At 39.7% G+C, this 26,303-nt stretch overlaps 1 protein-coding gene across 1 annotated transcript; it reads left to right on the forward strand.

Moving 5' to 3' along the window:
• Positions 1-3,946: 3,946 nt before the first annotated feature.
• On the forward strand, positions 3,947-25,773 carry RFTN2 (raftlin family member 2; the record flags this gene model as incomplete). The annotated part of the gene is made up of 9 exons (XM_080346796.1): positions 3,947-4,085; positions 7,939-8,122; positions 9,368-9,479; positions 10,696-11,005; positions 13,580-13,780; positions 16,892-17,013; positions 18,027-18,130; positions 22,588-22,666; positions 25,504-25,773. 9 exons carry the CDS (start codon positions 3,947-3,949, stop codon positions 25,771-25,773), a joined length of 1,521 nt encoding a protein of 506 aa, XP_080202922.1.
• Between the last annotated feature and the right edge of the window lie 530 nt (positions 25,774-26,303).

A 26,303-nucleotide genomic window follows, 5' to 3' on the forward strand; every position in this document is an offset into this window, starting at 1 on the left:
TAAAAGTTTCTTACGTTTCCTATTTATGTAAAAAATACAGTTTACATCAGTATTTTAAGGATCCAAAATACAGTGCTGTTGTCTTGATAGATGTGTGCAGTCCTGCACACAAAGCCTTACAAGCTGTTCTGCAGAAAATCCAAATAGAAATACAGGAAGCAGAACAGTAATAGGTAGCTCTCATTTTAACCACATTTAATAATGTAGCTGAGATGTAACAGGGAAGGGTAGCTTTGGTAAGGCCTTCGTAGACTTGACGTAGTTTTGAGGGTATCGCGTGGTCACTTCGTACCTGTGTCGGTACCTGTGCCCTCTGTGTCTACAGAAAAGCGAACAGAATACTGGTCATCATATTTCCAATGGATTTTAATCAGATAAACCAGAACATCCAGTTTCATTCCAGAACGCGTGATTTTAGGTGCTCACACATCCATGTTCTTTGAGGCTGTGGCACAGATACAGATTCCTGCAGCCTTGATAAGCGCAATACTGTGGATGTGCGTAGGGAACAGCTTAATACATTTGCAGATCTCATTTTAGAGAACTGTTACCAAGTTTGTAAATCGGATGCTCTTTCCATTTAAACTACTGTAAATCAGCAGTAATAAAGTTCATGTAGTTTGTAACTTCTAGGAATGTTCTGTGTGGGTAACTAAAAGTTTAATTCAGATGGGTCTGTATCTACTGTTTGGATTGTAGCTTTTGTTTATTGTGGCATTGAGGAGTTTAAATAGGGGTTTAGAAAAATGTGAAACATGGAATTGATGAACTTTTATCATTAAACTGTGCTTTTGCAGTCATTAAAACAAACTACTGTTGTCACCTCTGTGTTAATTATTTTTGGAACATGAAGTTAGTATTATTTCAGAAAAGCTGTTTTTTCTGCTCAAGTTAACATGTTGTGTTCGTGTTACGTTCACAAAATTATTCCTTCAAAGGAGAAGAAAATGGGCAAAATGAAATATAACTTGCCAAACCAAGGAGCCTTCAGAATGGAACACTGCTACTTTCATAAAATCTTTAAACTATGGACAAAACAGTTTAAATGAAATAATTCTACAGGAAAAAAAATAACTACATGTCAGTGTTTTGTTTTAATTAAGTAATAGTTGTAGACAATGGGGATGTGAAAAATATTATTTCGCAACCGAATTGCAGAATTTTTCGGATGGATTTTTTTTTTTGTCATCCTGTCCCACGCAAAATCTTTATATTTGCCTTGAGTAAACAACGTGAACCTAAGAAGAAGTTCAGAGAGGAACTGTGAAATTCTAAAGTGTTGCAATTGGAGGTGATGAGTATTTCGGGGGTTTTTAATGCGTTGGGTTTGTGTCCTGTGGCTGTTCAGATAGACTCAGCTTCTGGAGAAGTCTGACTAACTCAGCTTGTTTGTAACTTGCCTCTTGGATCTGACTTTCCACGTCTGTTAGAAACATTCTGTGTCAGTGATAACTGACCTATAGCTGATCATAACGCTCATTTGATATTTTATTATTTAGTGGTGCTCTTTATGCCTTTGTAAGCTGCAAACCTGGGTGGTTATGACCCCAAGTGGGAAACATGTTTGGTCCAAATTATTTTCTGTTTTGATTTTGTCAGAGGAACTGAGAGTTATCCCTTCTGTTTCTTGTTAGTTGAGTCAGTTTTGGTCCTACTGAATTTTTTCTAAACAGCCAGAATTGATTCTTTAGGTAATGGGTATGATTTTAAGGTATTTGTATTTCTGATGCTAACTGCTCTTTAACCTTGAGAACAGGAATGGATCTTTAAAGGCTCTGCAGCTTGTGATAGTGAATTATTCCAGGTAAGCTCATCGGTTAAAATGTTGGGAGTGAATAACCTGCCCACACACGTCCGGCCAGCAATGGGTTTGTGCCAAAATGAGATGTTCTCCTCTCGAAGCTTCATCCAGTTTGAAATCACGTCAGTGAGCGGGAATCCAGTTTTATAGCCCTTCTTATGAAGTCCTTTGTATATATTTTAAAATTTAAAATATTGCTTTTGAAGCTTTTTGAAGTTAACGTCATGTTGAAGCAGTATGAGTTGTGCTTTTAACATACTAGCCCTTAATCAGAAAGAGAGATGTCTTTAAGGAAATACTTACTCTGGATCCTGCTATAGCTGGCTCTCTGAATCGCAAATTCAGTGGCTTATGATCTTTCTTGACTTTTGGTATCCATGAAAAATTAAATGCTTATAGTCAATTTCCCTTTATATTTATTTATTATTTTTAGCTTTTATTTTGATGTTGTGCATGCACAGACAAGGAAGATCAGCTTGTTTGGGAGCAATTTCTGTGTAAGCCGACATGCAGGGAGCTGAAGCATTTTGCTTATTTGGTATGTTTTCCTAGGTTTTAATCAAGACGACGACGCTGAGGGATTTACTCTTGTTTTCAGCACCTGGGAGTTTGTTTTCAAGACTGTAGGGCTGAAGTTGTAATTATTGTATAGAGCCTGCACTCAGTCATTTTTAAATTCTTCCAAAGTTCACTAACTTTATAATGTGGATTTCAAAGGGGATATAGTCTGCAAACTTAGCATTCTTGGTAAGCTGCTTAAATAAAAGCTGCATCACTTTGCTTGCAGGACAGGACGAAACCCACAGTGGTCAACCTTGCAGTGATTGATTATGGAAAATGGGGGCATTTTTTCTAAGATTAATGTATTTTTTTTCCCCATCCGTTACCAGAATCTGCATCAGGTGTAATACAGTTATCAGTGACTTGCGGCAGTTAATGTAAGAGTAACGAGAGCCCTTAAAATCACACTGAATTTTCAGGACTTAAAATATTCGTAGGAAACACTGTAGTGAGGTCATCCTGACAGAGGAGGATTTCACTTGTTCAATACCCCCGAAAAATGGGGAACAAAGTCTTGTTACTGTATTCATCTGTCACTTTGAAAGGCCTTCTGGTTTGAAATGAGGAATACTTCAGTGTCATTTTTCAGTCTTTACCAAACCCAATTATATAAGTTGATTTTAGCAATGTAGATGCTTATTGTAATCACACATTATTTTCTTGTTAAGAAATTTCTTTATTGCATATTTTTACATAATAATAATAATAATAACACATATATGTAATATATATTTATATATATATAATATAATAGTATAATAAATATATAATATATATTAATATATCTAATTATTATATAACTTGTTGTTATTATTATTATTATTGTTATTGTTATTGTTGCTGATATTATTATTGTTATTGTTGTTACTCTTATGCATTTTCTTTTTCCTCTGGAAGAAAGCTCCTGCGGAAAGGAAATAGGAACCAAACTTTGAAATCTAAAATACGGAGTAAACTGCTTTTCATGTACTTTTCTGCCCTTTGAGATGCCAGAAGCAATTTCCTCTGGAAGCTGACTTCCTTTCTGGAAATGATTTTCGTCTCCAACCATGTTGAGGCTCTTTTCTCATTCCCTCATTCTGACTAAGTTGCTTTTTTCCCCTTTGCTCGGCTCCCGCGCTTGAGTAGAACTTGTGGGGGTAAGTAATTCCAGCCCAGTTTCTCTGTAACTTTCTTTTTCCGTTCTTTTTCCCCTCCGGTGCCCCCCTCTCCCCGTCGGTCCAGCAGGACAAACAAAGCGCTCTTGGTGTCCTCTGCCCTGATAGGGGCTGGCTGTAAATTGACGTGGCATGGAAAATCTCGGCTAGTTCGGAGCAGCTCGAACGCCGCTGCGAAATCCGGGCTGCTCTGCCCGACTTTGTAGCTTCAAATCGCCACGGGCTTACTGTTTCTGTTTAAAAAATGAATGGAAAAGACCTTTGCTTTTTGATTTGGGAACTGGACTTTTGCTGTGTTTGGATTTCTGGCTAATAGAAAACAAAATCAAAGGGAATTACCCGCTTACTTTTTTTGCTGTGGTGAGAGCGACAGATCGTGCTGCTCCCCACACCTTTTCCTGCCATTTAATCATTTGCAGATCTTGCCATGGGGTGCGGACTGAGGAAGCTGGAAGACCCAGATGATAGCAGCCCTGGAAAAATCTTTTCTACGTTGAAGAGACCACAAGTCGAAACAAAGACGGATTCTGCGTATGAATATGTATTGCTGGATTTTACTTTAGAAGGTATTTTTTTATATCTTTACTATTGTGAGAAAGCAAGGAATAGAGTTTAACTTAGTTCTGTCTTCTTTGTAGATCTTAGTTTCATCAGAGCCAGCCAAAACGTTAGACTTTTATTTTGAAACACGAATCATGACGAAAGTCCCCACATAGATAAAGTTACAATGGAAACTACTGAAGTATTTTTAACAACCAAACCCTCCAAACTCCACAACTGCCCTTGTTAAGGAAGCTGGCTGCAAACTGCTAGTAGAGATTTTCCTCGTTTCCTGTGAGTCAGGCACTGCTGTCTGTGCTCACTCTGAATTCAGCGTGCCGCTTCAGAAAGTACAGTGTGCCCCAGCATTCATTGAAGAACAACTTCAAAAATGCGCTCAGCTTCTGCAAACAGGCTGTCATTGTCCTTGTCACTTTATGCAGAAGCGAGTCTCGTCGTGTCCCGGGAGCGGTTTCCCCTCTTCTGCCCTCCCCAGTGTCTCGGTAGATATTTTTAGTAAGTGTCTTACCATTTCATCTTACTCTTTTTTTTTCCCAAATGCTTTCCTTGCGGTTGTTGAATAGTCTTTTGAAATGGTGAGCGGAACGAGAGGGGGTTTGCATGCGTGGCCGGAGGCAGCCGGCGCTCCGTGGGACGCTTCCTTCCTCGGGCTGGCCCGTCTAACACAGCGACTCCCTGTTCCACCCGTTCCAAACATGAGCCAGCCCAGATGGCTGCCCTCTGAGCACAGCTTTGCAGTCACTTCAGAGGAACTTGTGTTTTATAACAACCCGATCGACAGGAAATTCTCAATAACAAGGATTTGAAGTAAATGCAGTAGCTGGGAAGGTTTGATAAAGTGCAAGTGCATGTCTTGTGTTTTCAGGAGCTCTTTCAGAAACAAAACTTGGCCTCTGCTTAGCTTTACTTCTAAATTAAAGGACTGTAGTAATAATTTGCTTGAAGTATCAGGGTGTTGATTGAAAAACTGATAGAAGCCACATTCTATAGCACTTGACATCCAGCTGTATTTGTCGTTTATTTATACATCTGAAGAGTTTCTCACTGGCTTCTTCTTTTTGAAGAAACAAAACTGTGTTGAGTAAGTAGTAGTGGTAATGTACTGGAAATAAAGCGAGGTTGCCTGATGCATACATGAATTGCCTCCTAATTCACTGACAATAGAAAGGATGCTAAAACTTTTTGAGACCGAAGAGCATTTAGTGTTCTTAAGTAGCCCGTGTTCTGAATAGTTTTGCTCCGTTTTAAACTAATAGGTTTCTACAAGTGCTGTGTAAAGGATTTGTTGTAAAGGTGGTTGTGACCTTTAAGAAAAAGCACATCAAACACGCACAAATAAAAGGTGCGTCTCTATTATCTTAATAATGTCACTACAGCAGTAAACTCATTTGCTCCTGTTTAGTCTGATACTCAAAAGTGTTTATTTGCAGTGACTTACTGTGGAATTGTGAATGCTCAATAACAGTGAGATCATTTTTAGATAGTTGCTTAACATTTTGGGGGGTTTCTGACTGTAAGCAAGCGGATTTGTAAACACAGGCATCTTTCTGTTGAATCATTCTAGCTGTGTGTCTATTTGACCTTAAAATACTGTTTGAGGTCTCTATTCTTTAAGGTAAGATCATGAATACAGAAAAAAAACTGTATACGCTGTCTTGGAGGCATTTCTGAATTCTGTTTTCTTGTGGGGATTGGCTACAGTACTAGGGGGGATATCTTGGGTGTTCTTAATTTCTTCTACCCCAATCAGCTTGTTCATGTACTTGAATAGCTGGAGTCCCTGTGCGTCTTAGCTAATTATCAGCAGTGTATTGTACCTTGGCTTCTCACCTCCTGCCCCTTGAAATACTCCCATCCCTACTGTAAAAACCGACTTTGAGTTCCATGGACGTTCTTCGGAATCGGGAGAATCCCAAACAAGAAAATGACAGCCAGTCTTTTATTTTGGTGAGATGGAATAGCGCAAAGGAAATGGAGCGGTGGCCTCTGAAGTGTGATGTTAAATGCCTGTCAAGGATTGTACATTCTACAGCCTCAGTCCTGAGGTGCATCTCGGTTCCAAAAACAGCTGTTATTCTTTGAGGTGTGATTAACCATCAAGCAGGGATAGTTTAAATAATGCTTCTGCCTTTTCCATAACTCTCCTGGTAGGGAAAAGAAGGAATATTGATGCAAGGGTATTTCACAACAGCCCACTAAGATGATATGCTGTGAAGTTCTTGTCACTCTGAATAACAGTCTAAATACGTATGAAGTAGCTGGTTTGGTGTCACCTTTAATATTTTGCATCCAAAGTTTACTATTCAACTAGCAAGTTAGTAGTTGCTTTTATTTGTAACAGTATTTTGGCTGCCTGTTGACAGCACATCAGGATGGACATTTTCTTAATGAAAAAATGGTGAAGGCATATGCCAAATCAATGAAATGATGATCCCGTTGCATTCCTGCTTTTTTGGCTTGTGGGCTGTAGAGAAGTTGCTCCTTCAGTACAGATTTAATGTCTCTTGGATTTACTGGGAGTGGAACTATGGGATGGAGACGTCATTAAATAGGGCAAAATATCATCCGTCTATGAAAAAAATTCTAGTTATCAGCAATAAACTGTCAATATATACATTAGTGCTGCTTGTTGGTAGTGTGCATCCCACATACTATACACTATTCTGGTTTTGCTTCATAGTTTTTCTGAGCTGTTAAGGCTCTTACAGCAAGAGGCAAAGTAGGCCTCTGTTCCTTTTTCCCTTAAGTAAAAGTTGGTATTTAAAAGAGTTTAATTTGAGTGTTGTGAGACGTTAGTGTTGTTTGTTTTTAAAAAAGAAAGCCCTTCATAATGTAAATATATCAGTATTATCCCCATTTTACGGTGTGGAAAATAGTCTAGCGATGGAAGTTTTACAGAGCACGTCACTCATGAACCCTCAGAATTCTAATTCAGTTTATTAGACTAGAAGATTTTGGCAAAGTAAAGACTCGCGTGTCTGATTTATGCTACTTTAAACCAGTAGGGTAGATAGACTTTGACATGCTATGTCTTTGACAAGGCTTTAAATTCCTTACTATTGCCCATCTACAAGTTACTGTAAGGAGGTAAGAAGATGTAAGAACGCAAAATGAACTCCAAGTGATCCAGTGCCGAGTGAGGTGTGTGTGATGGCATTTATACATTGTTTTCTTCATCTGTCATCAGCAAAGAATCTTCTTTTCTCTGTGCAAAACCTGTGGATCAGACCATTCAGAAAAGGTTCTCCAAACCATTTTTCCCTAGTTTCTGTGTAGTACCCAGCTGGTTTCTCTTCTCAGAAGTGCCTGCACACAGGTGGATCCTCCTTCGAAATAAGCGACAACACATGGCTCGCTTAAGTCCCCTAGAAAAAAGGAGTTGAGACTACATTCAAAATTCAACCTACGATCCACGGGTCACTTTTAAGGGGTCCAGAAAACGTGCTTAAGAAAAACAAACCAATTGTTTTAGGCTTGAATTCATTGTATGGGAATTCACCTCTCAAGTAGGGTTAAAGGATGCTGCTTTGGGAAGGCTTGGGCCTGGCAGAATCGTTGCTTTGTTAAGGTCAGGCCTGCTGTGTGTTTAGACGTTGATGCAGCTGTTAAATTAGCTTGGCAAAGCTCGATCCAAAAGAAACATGGCCAAATAGACTAAAAATAGATCATATCGTCTTGTGAAGATACGTACTTCAACTAGTTGCATACTGTTGAATCTGCTTTTTCTTGTATAAATATAATCGTAGCTTTTCAGTAAATGCCTTGGGATAGATTTTTGTGTGGTTTATATAAAAGAAACTCACTCAGAAGTATGTGGATATACAGGTATATATGCTTCTCTTCTTTCAATGCTTTTAGCTTCCTCAAACCCCGAAGTTATCCAGATCGGTTCTGTGGTGGATATCGCATCCAAGGTGGAAGAATATTACAGCAAGGGGTATGTTGTGGGAGCTGTTCATCCCGTTATCCTGCCCGTCGGCCGCAGAAGGAACTTCTCTGCAAGTCACATGTACCGGGTGGTGCTGTCACGCTTGAAATTGAGGTAATAGTGAAGTAATTTGAATACATTAGTCCATTACTTAAGCCATTTGTAAGCGGATTGCTCCACGTGCATAATACATTACCAGCTTGAAATAAGCACCTTCAAGAATCAAATAACTTTTCCTTGTCTAGAAAGATGAGCGACTTAGTTGTGTTTTTTTAATTAACGCTAAGCACACAATAGGCTGACGTTTACTTTGCCTTAGTAAATGTCCAAACAAAAATCCACATTTGCTTATCATAATTTGTGGGAAGAGAACTTGTTACGGTTTGCCTTTTAGTACATTTTTATAATAAACTATCTTGGAATCTGCAGCAGATACAAGATTAAGCAAAACACTGGGAGAGTAAAAAGCTGCTTTGAGTTCTCTTAAGTCTGTTTTTTCTTATCCATTTTCAGAATTTCTTTGTGTTTACTTTTTTCCATAAAAGCGTTATTCAGGGAAATAACCTCCAGAATGGCATTAGTTTGTCAGAGAGAAATAGTTTGGTTTTTCCTCCTTAATAAAAAGGACATAATCATTCTGTGATGGGGGGTGTACAAAAGTTTGCTTTTGACACTGAGTGGGTTGAGTCAAGAGTTTGTGTTTGTTCCAGCTCCATAGCTGTGCTTATTACACCTATTTTCACTGTGTTGTGATTGCTCTGTGTTCATAAAGAAAACGTACAAAGGAATGTTACCGTTAGTTCCTTTGAATGCAGAGATAACCTTTTGTTCGATTCTCAGATCTTAGCGATTTAAACATGACTTTGGGTTACGTAATCATTACATCGGGTTTCTAGTATTTGCCTGTCCTGTATTTCATACAATAGCTGCTTTAGTTACAGAAACTGAACAGCAGCATGGAAACAGCAGAAAAGTACCATTTCTAGTCATAGTGTGTTTCCTACAAAATGGAATCTATCTTGCCCTTGCTATATTTACAGCTTAAATTTGGGTTTTTTTCCATTATCAGGAATTTGGGGGTTTATTTATTACAAAAGCAGGGCTGTTTGTCAATAGAGCTCTGACTATTAGCCATCTTCAGCTGAAATTCCGGTTCAATATTCCTATTCTTACCCTGACATTGTATCACGCGGTACCTGCCACTTTGTGTAATACGCAGAACAAAACACCAAAAAACCGCTGACTTGTAAATAAAAGTACAAAGAAGCACAGCCAGGATTTCATTCATAACTATTCCAAAAGAGAAGAATTCCATACGCAAGGACAAACTCCTGACAAAGACTTTCTTTCTTGTTGTAGCCAGAAGCAGGCGGCACCCAGAGCACAAAGACACCCGAGGCTGGTGATCGAGGAATGTCCCGTAACGTGTGACACGCTGACAAACGAAGTGGTGAAAGAGCTGTTAGAAAAGGTAACTGAAGGGGCTTTCAAGCCTCTCTTAGATTTTTATTTCTACCATCCATGGAAGCGATACACAGTATTGGTGGTGGTTTGGTTTTGGGTTTGTCTTTTAGTTTTGAGGTTTAACCGCAGTTTATTTTATAGAAGCTACAAAGTCATTTCGTGGTGCAAGAGAGTTGTTTTTCTTCATTACTTGCTTTTTCTAATTTAGGACTTAACGCAAAGCCCTATAGGGCTTTGGGAGGTGGGCTACTTATGTCAATGAAAGCAGAATCAGGCCCGAACTCTGAGTCTTTATAAAACACTTCTATAATAGCTTTTTCTGCAATTAATATTAAAAAAATCTGAAGTTTTATGTTGTTGTGGGTTAAACAAGGTGTTCCCAAAGAACATGAATATATTTAATTTCTATTTTTTATTCTTTAACAGAAAAACAAAATACATAGTAACTGCACTAAAGATTTCCTTGGCAGGGCTTTTGAAAACATTGTGTAGGCAAAGCAAAGTAAACTTGCTCGCTCGAGTTCTAGAGGGTTTTTGTGTTTAACTTCCTCTGCAAAACTGAAGACTTAGCGAAACAGGAAACGATTGTTATTACAAGAGTCAGAGTGATATCTTTTACATTGGTTGCCAAGGAAAGAAGGAGAGGAAAAAGCATATGGAGATCTCTGATGCTCTTTGAAATTATCCCAGAGCTGTTTAACATTTCTAAATGGCTCGCTTTGAAATTTTGAGGTGTTTCAATTTTAAATCGGGATTCGATTATACATTTATACTGTACGTGTACTGCCAGGTTAGTTGTATCGCATACCAGGCAGACATTTAAACGAAAAATACACTTGAAATTAGCAGTGATTTTCTTGCAAGCAAATCTGGAACAGAATTAGTATGTGAAAATAGCTTTATTTTTTAAATGTTCCTGGTGTTTTAAAAACACTGAGATAGTAACCCAGTATAAAATGACTTCAAATTGGTTCTAAATGACAGATTTTTTTGTACACTGAAGTTAGTACAAGTGTTTACCACCTTCCTTGGCCCAAGTCCAAGTGTGAAATATGGGCAGCGTACAAAGACGGGCCACCCTCTGTAACACAGCGTTGTGTCCTCATGTCCTTGGAAATCGGTGTTGTTAAATGGAATATATGTGTGGAAGTTGTTGTCTTAGAAAAAAAAGTGACAGGTAATTCTAAAATAACTCAGCAGATAAATTTCTTCTGTAAATACAGGTTAATGAAGCTGCTAAAAGAGGAAAGAAGTTTGTGGGGTTTGTCATGCAGCATTTTCCTCAACCTAAAGCCTGCAATGGAAGCAGCGCAGATGGAAGCGCGGAGCTGGAGTCGACACTGGGCAGAAGAAATAGAGAACACAGAAGAAAAAGTTCTGATGAGAACTATAAAAACTGGACCGAAGGGGCGTTGAGCGCTCACTCGTCTGAGAGCGGCATGGAGGAGGAATTGCCCGGAGAAGGGCTGTTCCAGGAGGCGGATTTCCACTGTGGAAAAGAAGTCAGCCCTGGCAAACCACACAAAGGAGACGGTAAGAAATGCTGCTTGTTCCTTGCAGAAAGAAGTTACTTTAGCGAGACGCTGTTTTAAAAAGATGTTGGAATAAAACAACAGAGCAGCATGTTCCGTTGTCTCACATGCTGGTTTTTGAAGATGCGACTTCCTTAAATACAGATGTATTTCTAAAAAAGTCGTCAGTTGAGGAAACAGAAGAAATATTTACCTCCTGTTTTATGTATGTGTGAACTGTCATAATATACTAAAATGATATTTCAGTTTTCATATAGAATATTACAAAGGTACTGTCAAAATTCTAGTTTGTAATTTAAGGAAAAACGGGAAAAAAAATCACCCACAGGGTAATTCTGATTTTTGTTCCGGTGCAAACAAACAGCTTTCTTGCTTGATATGTATATGATAAATATGGGAGTAAAACCTTTTGTTTTAGAAGGATGCAGTTGCTTTAAAACCTTTTCCTAAATGCATATAGTTTTTGCTTACTCTTAATAGAAATTCATTACATGTTTGTAATTTAGTAAGAAAATGTTATGATTCCAGCTCTGCCTGTTTCAGAACTGACAGCAAAGAGATCTTCCAGCTAGAGCTGTAATTTTATGTGCTTCTGGCCAACTCACATAACGTGCAGCAAACAAATCCGTTCCTAATGGATTCTTTCTGGTTAACGTGCCTTCAAGAAGCATCTTGAAAGAGATGACTTGAATGAATGCGTTGACCATGAAATCAAAGAGGATAATTGTTACAAAGCAAATTGACACCAGAGGAAAGTAAGCGTTAAAAGGTTGTGCAGGAAGGAAAAGTATCGCTGAAAAGCGTTGATGCTGTGGCAGAAGATTGAGTTATGGAAGAATAAGAGGTACTTGGTGTAGCCTGATAGCGAAACACCGAGGCCTCATGGTTGGCTGGGAGGAAAAGGTGAAAAGGAAGGAGTAATATGAAGCATGAAAACTAATGCAGTGTGGGGTTCAGTTGAAAACGGGCAGCATGAAGCCTTCGTGTCAGGTTTTGACATAATAGGTTTTTCCCTGATGGGCCGGCCGTGTTGTAATTGCTCTCCAAAGCAACCTCTTCGCTTTCCTGGGAAGAGTTAAGCACCCTCTCCAGTTTGTAGACTGTCAGGATAATGACTGAGCACTGAGTTAATCAATGTCCCTCTTATTTTTAACACTTGAATTAAAGCGGTTCTTGTACAACATGCTGAGCCTTTATAGTAGGAGCTGTTACAGCTTAACTCTTTCCTTACGGCTTGAAACAGTATATGTGTCAGTAAAAAGCTGGAAACTCTTGGTTCTGTTAAGGAGCTTCGTTTGTGCGGCTGGTGTGAGCAGGAATCGGTGCATCCCTACATACTGTGTTCTTGGGCAATTCTCCCAAAAGCTTGGGTGAGGATTTGTCAGGCTTCTCTGCTCTAGTCTGGAAAGTTATGGGAGTTCCTGGGGCAAAACTTGGGAAAACTTCACCACCTTTCTTTGCAAATGTTGTATATAACCAGCACTTTGAAAATTCACATCAGTATTTTTTCCAAGTCAGTCTTACATGGTGAAGGTATGTACTGCTGCTTCAGCATGCCATTTCTAGTTAGATCTCCTCCAAAGATGCAAAACTGTGTCTGAGTTCTAGATTTGGGGGTCATAATGTCTGAATTTTGGCTACAAATACACCCATTGCAGAGGCAAATTTCTGATATGGATGAGGAATCGAATAGTTGTATCAAGAAACTTGATTTTTCTCCTTCTCCTAAAGAACAAATATAAAGGTGATCTCACCTTAGTATGTGGGGAAGATTTGACATCATAAACACATTTATGCTCCTACAGTCAACTGTGGAGGTGATAAAATAAACCTGTATGGAAAGGAGAGTCACCTCTTACTGATAGAGTTCAAAATCTTGTCCCAAATGTGCTCCAGCTGATGCAGCACCTGATGTTGCAATGGGAGCCAATGGGAGAGCATTTGTCCCCAGCTGCTTTGTTATTTCTCCCAGCACTGACATACACATGTTTGTAGAATACATTTATAAGTCTAGGATGACTCTTCACCAGTGATTTTCCTAAAATGCTGTGGATCTGTGAACGTTACCTATAAAAGCGTTTGGGGACGCGCGGATTTTGCCTGCTCAACTCACTCAGCGGTTGCTTTGTGGGAAACCCCAGTGGGCAACTAATTATACTGGTACTCAAGTAACCTTCAGCAAATAACGGGTAAAATTCAATACTGTACACAGCATTCAGAATATAAAACATTTAGAAAACTGACTTTAATCTTCAGTTATAGTAATTTTAAATACTTGTAGTCAGAAGGTTGTTTCTGCAGGGTTTTTCTGAGCTGTAGCATATATTCCCTATGCAAAAACCCACCTACCTAAGAGATACAGCAACAACCCACTCAGAATATGTTCAAATTTCTCTTATATTTCACAGCATACCCACCTCATCCTGAGTGTATTTAGGGCTCAAGCCGAGGTTGGTCACATCAAGAAACAATTCTTAAAACTGTCGCTTAAAATTAGAAAACCATACTGAAATAGGAACTTAATTTGGAGCACTATCTTCCAGAGGTTAATTCTTCTTCCTCTTTCTTTTCTTAGACAAGCTATTTACAGTCTTCAATGTTTTTGATGATGATTCTACCTGCTGGACCTACCAGGAAGGAGTTTTGTCTATGAAAGTAGCAAGAAAGGGGCCGGTTATTAGTACACTGGAAGCAGACTGGCTGGAATTAACCACATTTTATTATAAACAAGGATTGTCCTTAATTGATTCTTTTGTACACTGGGAAACTTCGAAAGGTGAGTACTGTCCCAGAATACCATGAAGCTTCTACTTGATTATGTACAACTACATAATTTACAAAAAGTAGATCACATTTTGCTTCTTGGTGTGAAGGGTAATATATAATCATGTCATTGTGAATGTATAGAATTTGGTACCCAAAAAGAGAGTAACTTGTTTTCTACGTAGTCATAGCTCTGAATAATTAAAATTTCTGCTTTGTTTAATCAAATTGACGACTTCCAAAACAGGAAAGTCATGTAGCATTATAACGAAATAAACCTTTTATACTATTTTTTTTTTTCGTTGTGTTGTTTTAATAAAGGAAAAGATAATGGGGAAAAAGATCATCAGATCCCTATTTCCCTGCTGTTCATATTCAGCTGCTCACTGCTTCGGGTCCACAGGATTATCAGATTTTCTCCTTCATTCTGCCAGTTTCAGTTCAATCTCAGTTTTTATTCTGGTGAGATGGTCCCACTGAGCTTTCCAAGTTCCTGCCTTCATGTCTTGCTGTTGTATTAAGTTGTTGTTCCTTTCGAACTGCTTGTGGCAGCTCAGTGTAAGTGAGCAAAACACGGGGCTGCAGTGGAGAGAAGTCTTGTAAAAAGTTTGTGAAGGTTTCCGAGATCTTAAATGATTTTTGCGACACTAAGGCTGATTGTCAAGTGCTATAGTTTACTTAAGTGGCTCTCATAAATCATTTTACATCTGCTACTTACATGAATTATACGAGGAGGTTGGGACTACTGGGATTTTGAGTAGTTTTTATATTTGCCATATGCTATAATTGGAATTTAGATGATCTAGGTTCTTCAAAAATCAAGCCCTAAAAATAATGAGAACTCTTCCATTTTTGTTGTTCTCAGTAGTTTAGTTTTGAGTGTGAATCTCTGTGTTTCTGTAGCTCTGCAATAAAGTAAATGTAGTGATTGCCAGAGGAAGACAAGCACATCAACGTCACTGTATTTACCTTCCTTTACCTCCTTCTCAAACTGCGGGTTTAGTGCATGTTAACTAACAGCACCATTTGTATTTGCCATCTTTTTTTCCTCTTAAATGATTCCTGCATGTTGAAGTCAGTGCAAGAGCCAAGTTTCCCTTGGGGGAGGAGAGATGAGAAATCAGACTCCAACTTTTCAGAACAGATTATTTTAGAGCTGGAAAATACCTCAGGAGCTATATTACAATTCACTGAGGGGTGTTTTTGGCAGCTGTTGAAATTCATCTTTGCAGCTGTTGTCCAGCACTGGTTTTGCAGTCCTCCCATTCCCTGGAGCTGTTGGAATAACCATCTCAGTTTCTATAGCCGGGCTATAGTTCTGCAGCAGTTGCTGCTTCTGCTTCAGCCCCACTCGACTGGAATGTGTGTTAGACCCACGGCTGGGACGCTGCTGAATTAAACTGGATCTATTTGCAGGCACAGCTCGCTACGTGGATGGAATTCTGCAGCTGATCGAGTGTCTGTAACCACAGCGAGAAATTAATTTAGCTACTGAGTTCTTAAGCTAAAACGTTTGCTCTTGAGGTGAGCGTTGAAGAGTTTTATAACCACGTAAAAGTTTGGCATCCGACAGAGGGAAACCTAAATTGCTTATTGGGGGAAAAAAAGTCTTCGAGCATTTTGGCTCATTCCTAGAATTACATCCCGTATGTCTGCGTGTACATCTAATTGTCATTTTCAAAATGCAATACCCAATTTAAGGCAGGAGGAAGTTTTAACATAAAGGGAATTGGAAAAAAATAATCATTGACAATTCTTAATAATTACCAGCTTCTGTGTTCCACTGCCAAAAGAGGATACGGTCATAAAAATAACCCAGGTAGGTTCTCTTTTAGCACTATAGTGCTTCCTACACTTGCAGCTGCCTTGGAGGCTTTTCTGGTCATAGATACAGCAAAGATTAGAAGAAGTGCTGTGGCAATAGTTTTGCTTTTTCTGATTGATTTTATCTATCATGCAGCACTTATTTTTTTAAATTTCTGTTATTAACAAAATTGTAATTGGGGCAGATGAACCAGTTAGCCACACATGTAGCTTTTTCAATGATTTTTGACATGGTGCACTTTACGAATTATCAGTTTGTCCCAAAATACCACTGAGTGGAGGTGTCTTGTGTCAATAACTGTTTAAAATTTAGAGTTATTCTAGCATGTTGGAGAAATTATAGGAAAATAAATATTCTAAGATGTTGTAGGTGTACTGCCCATTTTCATTATATCTAAACACTAGAGAAAGCTTGAAGTCCATGAATATATAAAATGGAGTATTTATGAATTATTAGGATCTGTGCAGATATTAATATGTTCACGTACATGTATCATCAGTTCCATGTACAATCACATTATATTTATGTGTAATCTAAAATATAATAACATATCCAACATCTCTACAAATGCATGGAAGAGATACATATGTAAGTATCTAGACAATCGTAACTCAAACTACATAAATCTGGTACATGCAATAGAGTAAAGAATAGTACGAATGAATAGTTGGTGGTACATCTGCAGAAAAGGCTTCCCAGTGCCTCTCAGGAGAAGCAAGACCAGAAAATGCAGCAATATTTGGTGCAGAGCATTAGTTCGGGCCAACCGGATACTGTTGGGCTTCAAGTAAATCGGGAGCTGTGCTCTGAAACTTCCTTCCCAGCAGGAATCTTCCTACAATTACTTCTGTTTTAGGCTCTTCCTGTGGCCATTTATGGCTTTATTTAAGTCTCAGTAGCCAGGTTTTGCACTTCATGCTTCATTCATCTTCACGCTCTCTCCCACCGCATCAAAAGCCGCATTTATTGTCGGACACACGATATTGAATAAATAGGGTTTGTGCCCATCGGGGATATGGTGAATACAGGAAACTGAAACTCAGACTTGAGCATGGACGTGGCTAATGGTTCCGAGAAAATGAGGTGGTTCGGAGTTCCATTTGTGTAGAAGAAGGTTTTGAATGACAAGTTGACTTGCATACTTCATCAAGTTGTAACTAGATGCGGAAATAGCCACACATTTGAGGTATTTGCTGTCTCAGTTCATTTTAGAGGACTGTTCAATGAGAAAAACAAGCCCATGGGTATATCTCAGTAAGACATCAGCATAAAACTTCGTATTTGTCTTTATGTTCACAGGGGACTATTTGCCCAAATCTTTAGAAGGATTATTCATCTATGAAGAAGAAGGTGCTGGGGTTCCAGGTTCTAACAGGAAAGGAAATGATGCAATAGTTGTTGAACAATGGACAGTCATCGAGGTAAACTGCTCGTTATTTAGCAATGCAATTTCCTCCTTAGTTTCCTTTGTGTTTTTCCTCAGAATGCTGGTACCAATGTTTGATAAACGTGCAGGATGGTTTCTTGAAGCCACCTGTGCAAGTTAAACTAAAGCTTTGAATCGCAAAGATGGAGTCAGGCCTGTGGCCATTGGACAATGTGCATAAAAGAAATACGCTGCAGGGATTCTGGCCTGCTAAAAATACTCATACCAAGAAATACAACCAGCAAAGAAAATGTTTTCCTGGGGTTGCTTTGCTTGTGGTGTTTTGGTTTTGTTTTTTAAGTATGTATTTAGATATAATTTCAGCAAGTGCAGCTCCGCTGACAATGTGCTGAAGTGTTTTTAAATAAAAAGGAGAGGAAAATAACAAAAACTAGAAGCAGAACAAGAAAAAAATGATAGTGCATTAATTGGGTATGTTTTTCAGATGTATATTCTTAGCGACATTTCACTGCTAAATAGGAAAGACTTAATTTTTCCTAATAAAGTTCCATGCACCACTGCAGCGTGGTGCAGCGATAAAATTATTTCATGTTTTTAATGTTATAAGATTACTTTCAGATGTCATCAATTCATACCAATAATCATTGCTGGAGGATGCTAAGGGCTTGCTTTGGAGATACTTCATGTAAATACAGGGGTGAAATAAAAGCCTAAAGACATCAATTGAGACACCTTTTACGGTGTTTAAAAAGTTGTAGGCATTGATTTAGCAACACGACAAGTTTAACAAGTGAGATGTGCTTTGGATGTCTTGCTGAATCAGGGCTCTCACCTAAAATCAGTATATTCTGCCTGCTTTCCTCGTTTTGCATAGTTTTGAATTCTCAAACTGTTTTCAGTAGTGAATCTCCACCAAACAAGAGTTTGTCATCTCAAAGGATTAGATTCTCTCATTATAAATGAGAGAAGAGTCGTCATAACTTGTGTAGAAATGCAAATAAAACCTGTGCAGAGTCTCTTTACTACTTTTTATAATTATTAATGTAGGGGTGTGAAATTAAAACAGATTACGGACCTTTACTGCACACGCTGGCTGAGTTTGGATGGCTCCTGACCTGCGTCCTGCCCACACCGATTGTTCGACATGACAGGTACCCAGACTGTACATCACATCATTTTGGGTGGTTGCATCTCAGAATTATCAAGTGATTACTTGTGTACTTAATGCCAAAGGAAGAAAAATGCTAATAATGTTAACTGCATGTAAAAATGTGAGATGTACGTAGCATTATGGTGGAGTCTTTTCATACCACGCTGTTTTAGGACAGCTGACTGCAGTGAGTTTCAAACTAGACCAATAATCCTAAATTTAAAATATAACTAAACATTAAAGATGTTATTTAGGAAACTTTTTCTTGCGCACCCGGTCTCGGGCAATGGGTTACTCGTATGCTTCAAGTTTAAACACGGTGTTGAAATATTTCTCTAATTTGGGACCTTGGTGAGTGGTTGTCACAAGACAGTCATGCAATGTTGGTTGCAAATTAGGGGGGAGAATGTGCTAATCCAGCAAGTTATTGGGCCGTTTCTTCTCTTTTTTAACATAGACGTTATGTTTCATTTCAAATCTAGCACCAACATACTGGATTTCAGTTCTCTTATTGCAATATTTATTTAGATATACATAAGAAGAGCTGAATGGCAGACCTGGATCCTCTCTAAGGTTCCAGGTTAGGGTGGTGGTTGTTGTTTATTTAACTGTGCTTTTCTTCATGACCTCATGCTAAAAGGCAAATGAAACACTGGATTAAGCATACACACACCTCTTTTCCATTTTTTTTTAAGAAAAATAAGATTCTCCTCCTATTAGATTGCCAAGAATTGAAAACAAACAAATGTACTGAGGCACAGCTACGGGCTCATTAAGGACAAGGGAGAGTGTGGGCAACTGGAGTAATCTTTGGATCCAGAGCTCACTGTATTAAATCAAGACAGCATGAACAAGGATGTGAATGAAAGGTTGGGAGAGAACTGCTCCAAGGAACTGGAATTTTGCTCAAATGATTTGACATAAAGCAACTCGCCCATGTGAGAAGGAGATTTTTCTAGTCAGGAAATAGGTGGTGTGCTTTATTTTAGCTGTGTTTCTTTCAATAGTTGATTTTTCCCAAGTGGTTAAACATGAAGAAGAAATTGTGGTAAAACAATATGGCATGTTCTGCTTTTTTTTTAAGGATCTCTCTATGTTTTGCTTTGTTATGAAATTCTGAACTTGTGAAGCTTGTGCTCCAGAGGGAAGCAGTTTTGAGCGTGAAACAAAATGGTTATTCTTTAATTCATTGCTTCAGAGAAAGTAGTTGAAGTGTTTAAGTGTGGCCAGCAGGAGCAGGACAGTGACCAGCTCCTGTCCTGGGCACTGGGGAGGCCAAACCAGTTGCATTAAACTGGACCTGTTCCTCGAACCAGTAAGAAGGGAATATACCAGCAAGAGATTTAAGTTGCACTGGGTGTCTGAAGCAGCATGTGCCACAACCAGCCCACTAATAGCTGTGATCAGACAAAACAGGGTTGTAACCTGGCCAGATCCGAACTAGGATTCGTTTTGTATCGACTCTAGAATAATTCAGACTGATAAAAAGCATTTGCTCCCTGGGCTGAAGGGCTGGGTGGATCTCTGCATGAACTACCTAATACTTGTCCTCATGTGGGTCATGAGACACTTTTAGAAGAAAAAGGATGAATCAAGTTTTGTGTGCCTGTTATGTATCTAATATACAGCTATTCCATTTTTTTTTAAAGCTGATGAACAAGAATTCCTAATTAGGAATTAAGAATCCTTAAGAGTCAAAAAAAAAAGACTGTGTTTCTATCCTGATAGGCTAAGTAGTGAATGACAAATACTATTTTTAGGCCTCGATGCTGGTATTTAAGGAGAAGAAATTCCTGGATGGTTACTGTGTGTCTGATGGGAAAGATGCCATGACCGCAGTGGTGGGTTATCCCAGGAATGCAAGTGAAATGGCTCAATAAAGAGGACACTCGATGCTGCTCAACAGCTGTTCTTTTCCCAGACTGGGGACTCTGACCTCAAAACCCAGCCTTGAATATTAACAGGCTTCAGAAACACCGAACAAACAAAATGAGCAAAACTTGAGGATGATCTGTCGCGTTCCTATCATCCTATTTATTTAAAAAAATAATTTGGACAAAGTTTATAAAGAAAATGCTGTTTAAAAGATGCTAGCAGGACCTTAATATTTTGCTTAATCTCTGTTTTCTTCTTCTCCTAATTTATTGCAAATCTTCGCCCCATCTGATCTGTTCCCGGTTGTTGTGCCCACGGTGTATCTGCACAGGAACAGTGTGACCAACAGGTTCTGGGCTATGACGTGATTGTTGTGCACTGAAATGTTCCTTTTTCAATCACTGTGGAGTTTGGGGTTGTTTTCATTTTGGTTTTTTAGGGGGTTTTCTTTTGGTCAGCACAGTACAAATCCCACAGAAGTTCCCCTCTTCTGTCAGTGATTCTCTTTTTCCAGGGGTATGAAAACAATGTGCTTATGATGGAAGCCTTGCTGTATCTATACTATACATACCTTGGGTATTTAAATGTTGTCAGCAGTCGCTATAGAATGTTTTTTGAGCAAAAATGGATGTAAGAAAGACCCTCAAATAATATTAGTGACCCAAAGAGCCTTCAGCATTATGTACAACGCTTAACTAGGTAAATGTTAACAAGGTAAGAATTTGACAGTAATTAAGCCAAGTTCAGAAGCTGTAAAATTAATAGTCCTTTTAGGAGTTAAATCTGGTGACTGGGGGATAAACAACAATACCTTGGAGAGTACTTGGTCGGTAACTTAGTGCTACTGCAGTTACTCATTATCATGAGTTTGTAGAATTTCGTATGTGTTTGGTCTAAATGTCATAAGTATTTTTATTTCATTAAACACAATATTTAAGCCAGGAGACTTACCTGAAGCTGCTGTCTGTCTCATAACTGCAAGTCTACATGCTGTGCCGTTCCAAAGGAGGCCAAAACTTTATTTTGGGGAGGGAGGAAAAAAAGAAAAGGTTAAAAATAATTCATTACCCTGCTCCTTTTATTCATGTTTCAGAAAACTTGGTCTAACCTGAATTTTAAGGGCTTGGTGTATAAAATATTCCTGTAAACATCAGAGCCATTGGCAGAAGCTTTCAGCTCGATGGTTGTTTTGAGGGCCTTATTAACTATGTATGTATAATAAGAGGACACAGACAAGGAAATTGCTGGTGTTGTAACAATAGAGTCTCTGTTGCTCCTCATCGCTCTTGGAAGAAGAGCCAGGAAAAGCCTTCAGCGGCTTTTCTCTGGGATGACCTTTATTTCCCCTCCCTGCAAGCAAATACAGGGCAAACCCCCGGATTTTTGGAGTTAGGAATTTATCATTGCAATCTACTCAATGGAAGTTTTCCAAATACCCTGACTCGCGAGGCACGGGCGGAACGAGGAGAGGAGAGGGAAGCCACGGAGCGCTTTGCTCCCAGTGCTTTTTCCTCATTTAAATTCTGTGGAAATCCCGCTGTCATTGAGTTCTTTGTGAATTAAGCTCGTAGCCGCTTTCTCGTGTATGGCATTTTAATAAGGGCAGACTTAGAAAGTTGTTAATTTACTTTTTGTCTGCTCGCCATCGCGTCCTTTCTCTGCTCTAGTAGAATTTGTACAAGCTGTATCTTAATGTTTGGGGTTCTTTTCTTTTCTCTGGAGGAATGCAGACACTGTTTCAAAATAAGCCGGAGGCTCTTCCCTACGCCAAGGCCTGTGCTCAGGAGATTTCCCAGCTGATATTATCAAACCAGACATAGCTGAGGCAGGGAGAGATACCTGGCCGAGTGGAATAAGGTTGTAGGATTGCTGATTTCCTTGTCGTGACTTAAAATTGTAACATGTTTTCTTTCAATGAACGCAGATAAGTGAGGTGGGGACACTCGGAGCAGGAAGCCCTGATAACTGGAAAGAACTAATGAGTTTGTTCTCCTGCCTCCTCGTTTCCCCCAAACTGGAGTTTTAGGTAGTTCTGTTCTCATCCAAGGGCGACGTGATGAAATGTGCCATGACCTGAGTTCAGGAACATTGTGAAGGGCCAAACACCATCACAAAACCATCACCCCTGACCATTATCAGATGTACGCTGGGAATAGCGGTGTTTTCCAAGAGCTCCTCTGGGGCAGGCTGTTAACAAGCTTTCCTGATCTCATAGGAACTGTTGTAATCCCTGATTTTTCTTGGAGCAAGTCCCTATTGTTAAACATAAATCAGGTCTATCAGTCCTAGCCCTGGTGTGAAACATGAATCAGTTATTTCACATTTATCTGTGTAATAAAAATGTTTGGTTTATGCCGATTTTCAATATGCGTTATCTTCACCCAGCTTTATGCTTCTGTTTCTTTTTTCAATGTGATTATAGAACTGTTTAGGAATGAATAATAAGGCAGTTAATGCTTGGTAATCTGTCCTCACTCATGGACTCACATACATACAACTTACAGTTGACTGGGAAAGGTATGAACACATTACAGTGACTATTGTTGCCTTTAAAATATTGAAACCATTTTCTTTCCATTTTAGTGAAGGAAACCTGGCCACAAAGCAGGTTGTTTTTCTTCAGAGACCTGTTATGTGGAATTCCGCTGTCCAGACGCCAGAGGTGAGTCATATGTTCATGGTACTAATACAAACAAATCAGTTCTTCACATAGTGGCTAGACTTCAAAATTCATGTGAAATAAAGAGGTGGAAGAGGATTTCACCTGAAGCAAGTTTGTGGAGGGTTTTTGCAGCTGTACTCATTTTTTTCTCAGCTGTATACTTTTAAAAATTAAGCTCTAGAGAAGAGCATAGGCATGCTAAAAACCTGCTTTATGCTAAGAAATCACAGTGCCTCAGGTGGATGAACTTGGCTATGCTGTAGGTATTTCTTCAGGAAGTCTTAAATGTTCTGATTCAAACCCTGGATCCTGTTGCACATGAAAAAGAGAACGTTTAATTTTGACCTTCTCAGCATCCGTTTTCACGCTCGTAGAAGAACACAAGTGCCACCCGTGCTGTAATCTGGAGGTCAGCAGGGTCAAGGGCTCTTAGCAGGAAGACAGGATTTAAAATTCCTGCAGCCGGACCTCAGCAGCTCCTTGTCCCGTTTGAGCGGGACTCCCGCGATAGTGGTTTTACAGAAATACTTGGAGGATTAAGTAACAGCCAGTCACAGTGTTCTGCTCCAACACGGTCACACCAGTTATTGCACTTGTGTAGCACTATAGGAAACCCTGCTCTGGCCACAAGGATCAACTGGTGGCCCCTTCTTTACCAAGTCTTAACAGCATCCCGTGATGAGCAGGGTGACCATGAGCCAGCACTGGGCCCTTGTGGCCAGGAAGCCAATGGTACCTGGGGTGGGTTAGAAGGGGGTGGTCAGTAGGTCAGAGAGGTTCTCCTGCCCCTCTGCTCTGCCCTGGGGAGACCACACCTGGAATCTTGTGTCCAGTTGTGGCCCCTCAGTTCCAGCAGGACAGGGAACTGCTGGAGAGAGTCCAGCGCAGCCACCAAGATGCTGCAGGGAGTGGAGCATCTCCCGTGTGAGGAAAGGCTGAGGGAGCTGGGGCTCTGGAGCTGGACAAGAGGACACTGAGGGGGGACTCATTCCTGGGATCAATATGGAAAGTGTCAGGAGGATGGAGCCAGGCTCTGCTGGTGACAACCAGTGATAGGACAAGGGGCAATGGGTGCAAACTGGAACACAGGCTGCCCAGGGGGTTGTGGAGTCTCCTTCTGTGCAGACATTCCAACCCGCCTGGACACCTTCCTGTGTAACCTCATCTGGGTATTCCTGCTCCATGGGGGGATTGCACTGGATGAGCTTTCCAGGGCCCTTCCGACCCCTCACATTCTGGGATTCTGTAAAAACATTCCGTCTGATAAGCTGCTGAATCTTTGGAATGTGCTTTAAATTAAAAATAGGAAGCGTTATGGTCACAGTTCAAATTGTCACCCAGCTGGGAGATGAGCAGCAGTTGAATGACCTTCGCTGCTTTGGTTTATACAAGTAAAAGGGGTGCGGTGGTTTGTGGTCATTGTTTCACTTTGTAATGGGAAACCTTTGGCTTAAGCAAGATACTGGAAGTAAACAAGAAATAGCTGATTTGTAGCTGTTTACATCAGGATTGCCATGTTTAAAATCTGAACAAACTTAGCATCTAAATGTGCTGCTTCAGTACCACTGAATGTTTTACTGCTCCAGCAGGAAATTTCAGCACACTGAGGTCATTTTAGCCTGGGATAAATAGGTAGTTGAGGCTGGTGCTGAAACATTCAGCAGAGTAACATTTGTCCTTCTGTTTTTCCAATTATGTTGTTATTTCACCTAAATTTTAAATCTCTTTACTTCATTGAGGTTTTTTACCAAAAATGTCTGAATTGCCAAACAGCATGTTACCTTCATTACAATTTAAATTCAGTGATTTGCTACTAATATGTAACAGCTATGGAATGTCACGTTAGGTTTGCATTGAGTTTGCATTACTGATGATTTCAGGTGCACAAGTTGTTACTGAAATTTGAAAGCATTTCCTTTTGCTCTAGCAACTTTAATAAATACATTGATTTAAAATGTCCCCTGCACATTGGCAACAGAGCGGAACAATTTTATCAAACCCTTGCAAATACTTGAGTAAAAACATCTGATTCCTGTGATTCTGCGTTGTTGGGCATGACATCCTTATTTTCATTTGTACTGCGTATCTTTTCACTAATGTTCAAATTACATTTAAGCTGTTTAAAGAATTTTCATGTCCACAACTTGGGATGTTTTTGAAATACTTAAGATATCTAAAATGGTTTAAAAAAAAATAGGCATCACAATCTTAAGATTGAACCACGGAGTGCATGAGGTTTTTCTGGTTTGTTCATTTCTGTTTGGTTTGGGTTTTTTCCTCTTCTAGGCAGACTCCTCCATCCTCTTCCCGTGGCATCCAGGCAAAGCTTATTTCATTCTGTTTCTCCTGAAGCAACACTAGTTCCCCTAATTTCCCAATCTCTCCGATCGCAGCTTCCCTACAAACATTTCCTTTAGCCACAGGGCTGTTATTGTTACTGTTTCAAAAGGGCTGGAGAAAGAACTTAGCACTGTAGCAAAGGGGAGCCAGAGCCTGGCAAAACCAGTGGGGGACCGTTTTGGGTTTGAAGTGTTTGCATTTGGGCAAAGAGCGCTCATGTCCTTCACCCAGCAAAACACAGCCCTGTGCTGAGCCCGGATTCCTCCTCGGGCCCGTGTCTTTTCTTTTTGACGCTGGCAACCGTCACTTCAGCAAGAAACACATCAGGAGATCCCAGTGCTGCTCTCAGATTGTACTTACACCGAGTTCTTCCTGCGCAAGGTCTCTCAGGTTTAAACCGGAGTGTTAAATGCTGCTTTATGTTAAAATGCAGTTCACATTAAACCCATGCACACCTCCTAAATAAGCTAACGTGTAAACATCCTCTTGTGTTTCAGAAGAAATCCTTAAGACAAGTGATTGGGGAGGAAAGAGGCAAAGTGCCCAGCAGAAGTGTCGGATCAGACACGGCCGCTTCTCAGCCTGGAGAAACGGGCTCCCCGGGAGATGAGTTTCACCTGACTGCTCCCAAACAGTGTTGGATTAGGGAGGGATCCTCGCACTACGGGGGTTTTCCAGGGTTCAGTACCAGCGATGGAGCGCTAAGGGAACTGGATGATGGACAATTTGACCAGGAAGATGGAGTCACTCAGGTCACATGTATGTGATGAAGTAAGTAACTGCATCAGATGGACATGTACATAATTCACACAAACGTTCTGTTTGGTTTTAAATCGTACTACTTTAAACGCGTTGGTATAATCCTATGACTCTTCCCAGCTCCTTTTTGTACTTTTGTCTGTTTCTTTGTGTTAATCCTACTGTAGTAACAATACTACTGCAAAATAATTTGCTTTTCTGTCTCTCTTTAATAGAATAACTACATGACTGGGTGCTCTGCTAACTTGTTAATGCTTTTGACAAGCAAGAAAGCAAATGCTGCAGAACAGCGACAGTTTGAATTGTGTAAGAGAGAAAGGAATGAGGGTGTTTAGTATTTTCCACAAGCTGGAGGACTGCGTGTGTGTGTTGGTTTTTGGTGTGTTTGGTTGTTTTGCATTTCTTTAAGGGTGTTGTAAATATTGCTGGGGGGGAAAATGTAACTGTCTGTTTTTAAGTTTCAATGTAATTTTCACTTTCCTTGCATAAATTGAAATCCTGGAGAAATGTAAGTCTTGCGCTAGAGTGTTGTTAATTT

Source organism: Nesoenas mayeri, assembly GCF_963082525.1.
Source record: "Nesoenas mayeri genome assembly, chromosome: 6".
Classification (NCBI taxonomy): Eukaryota; Metazoa; Chordata; class Aves; order Columbiformes; family Columbidae; genus Nesoenas; species Nesoenas mayeri.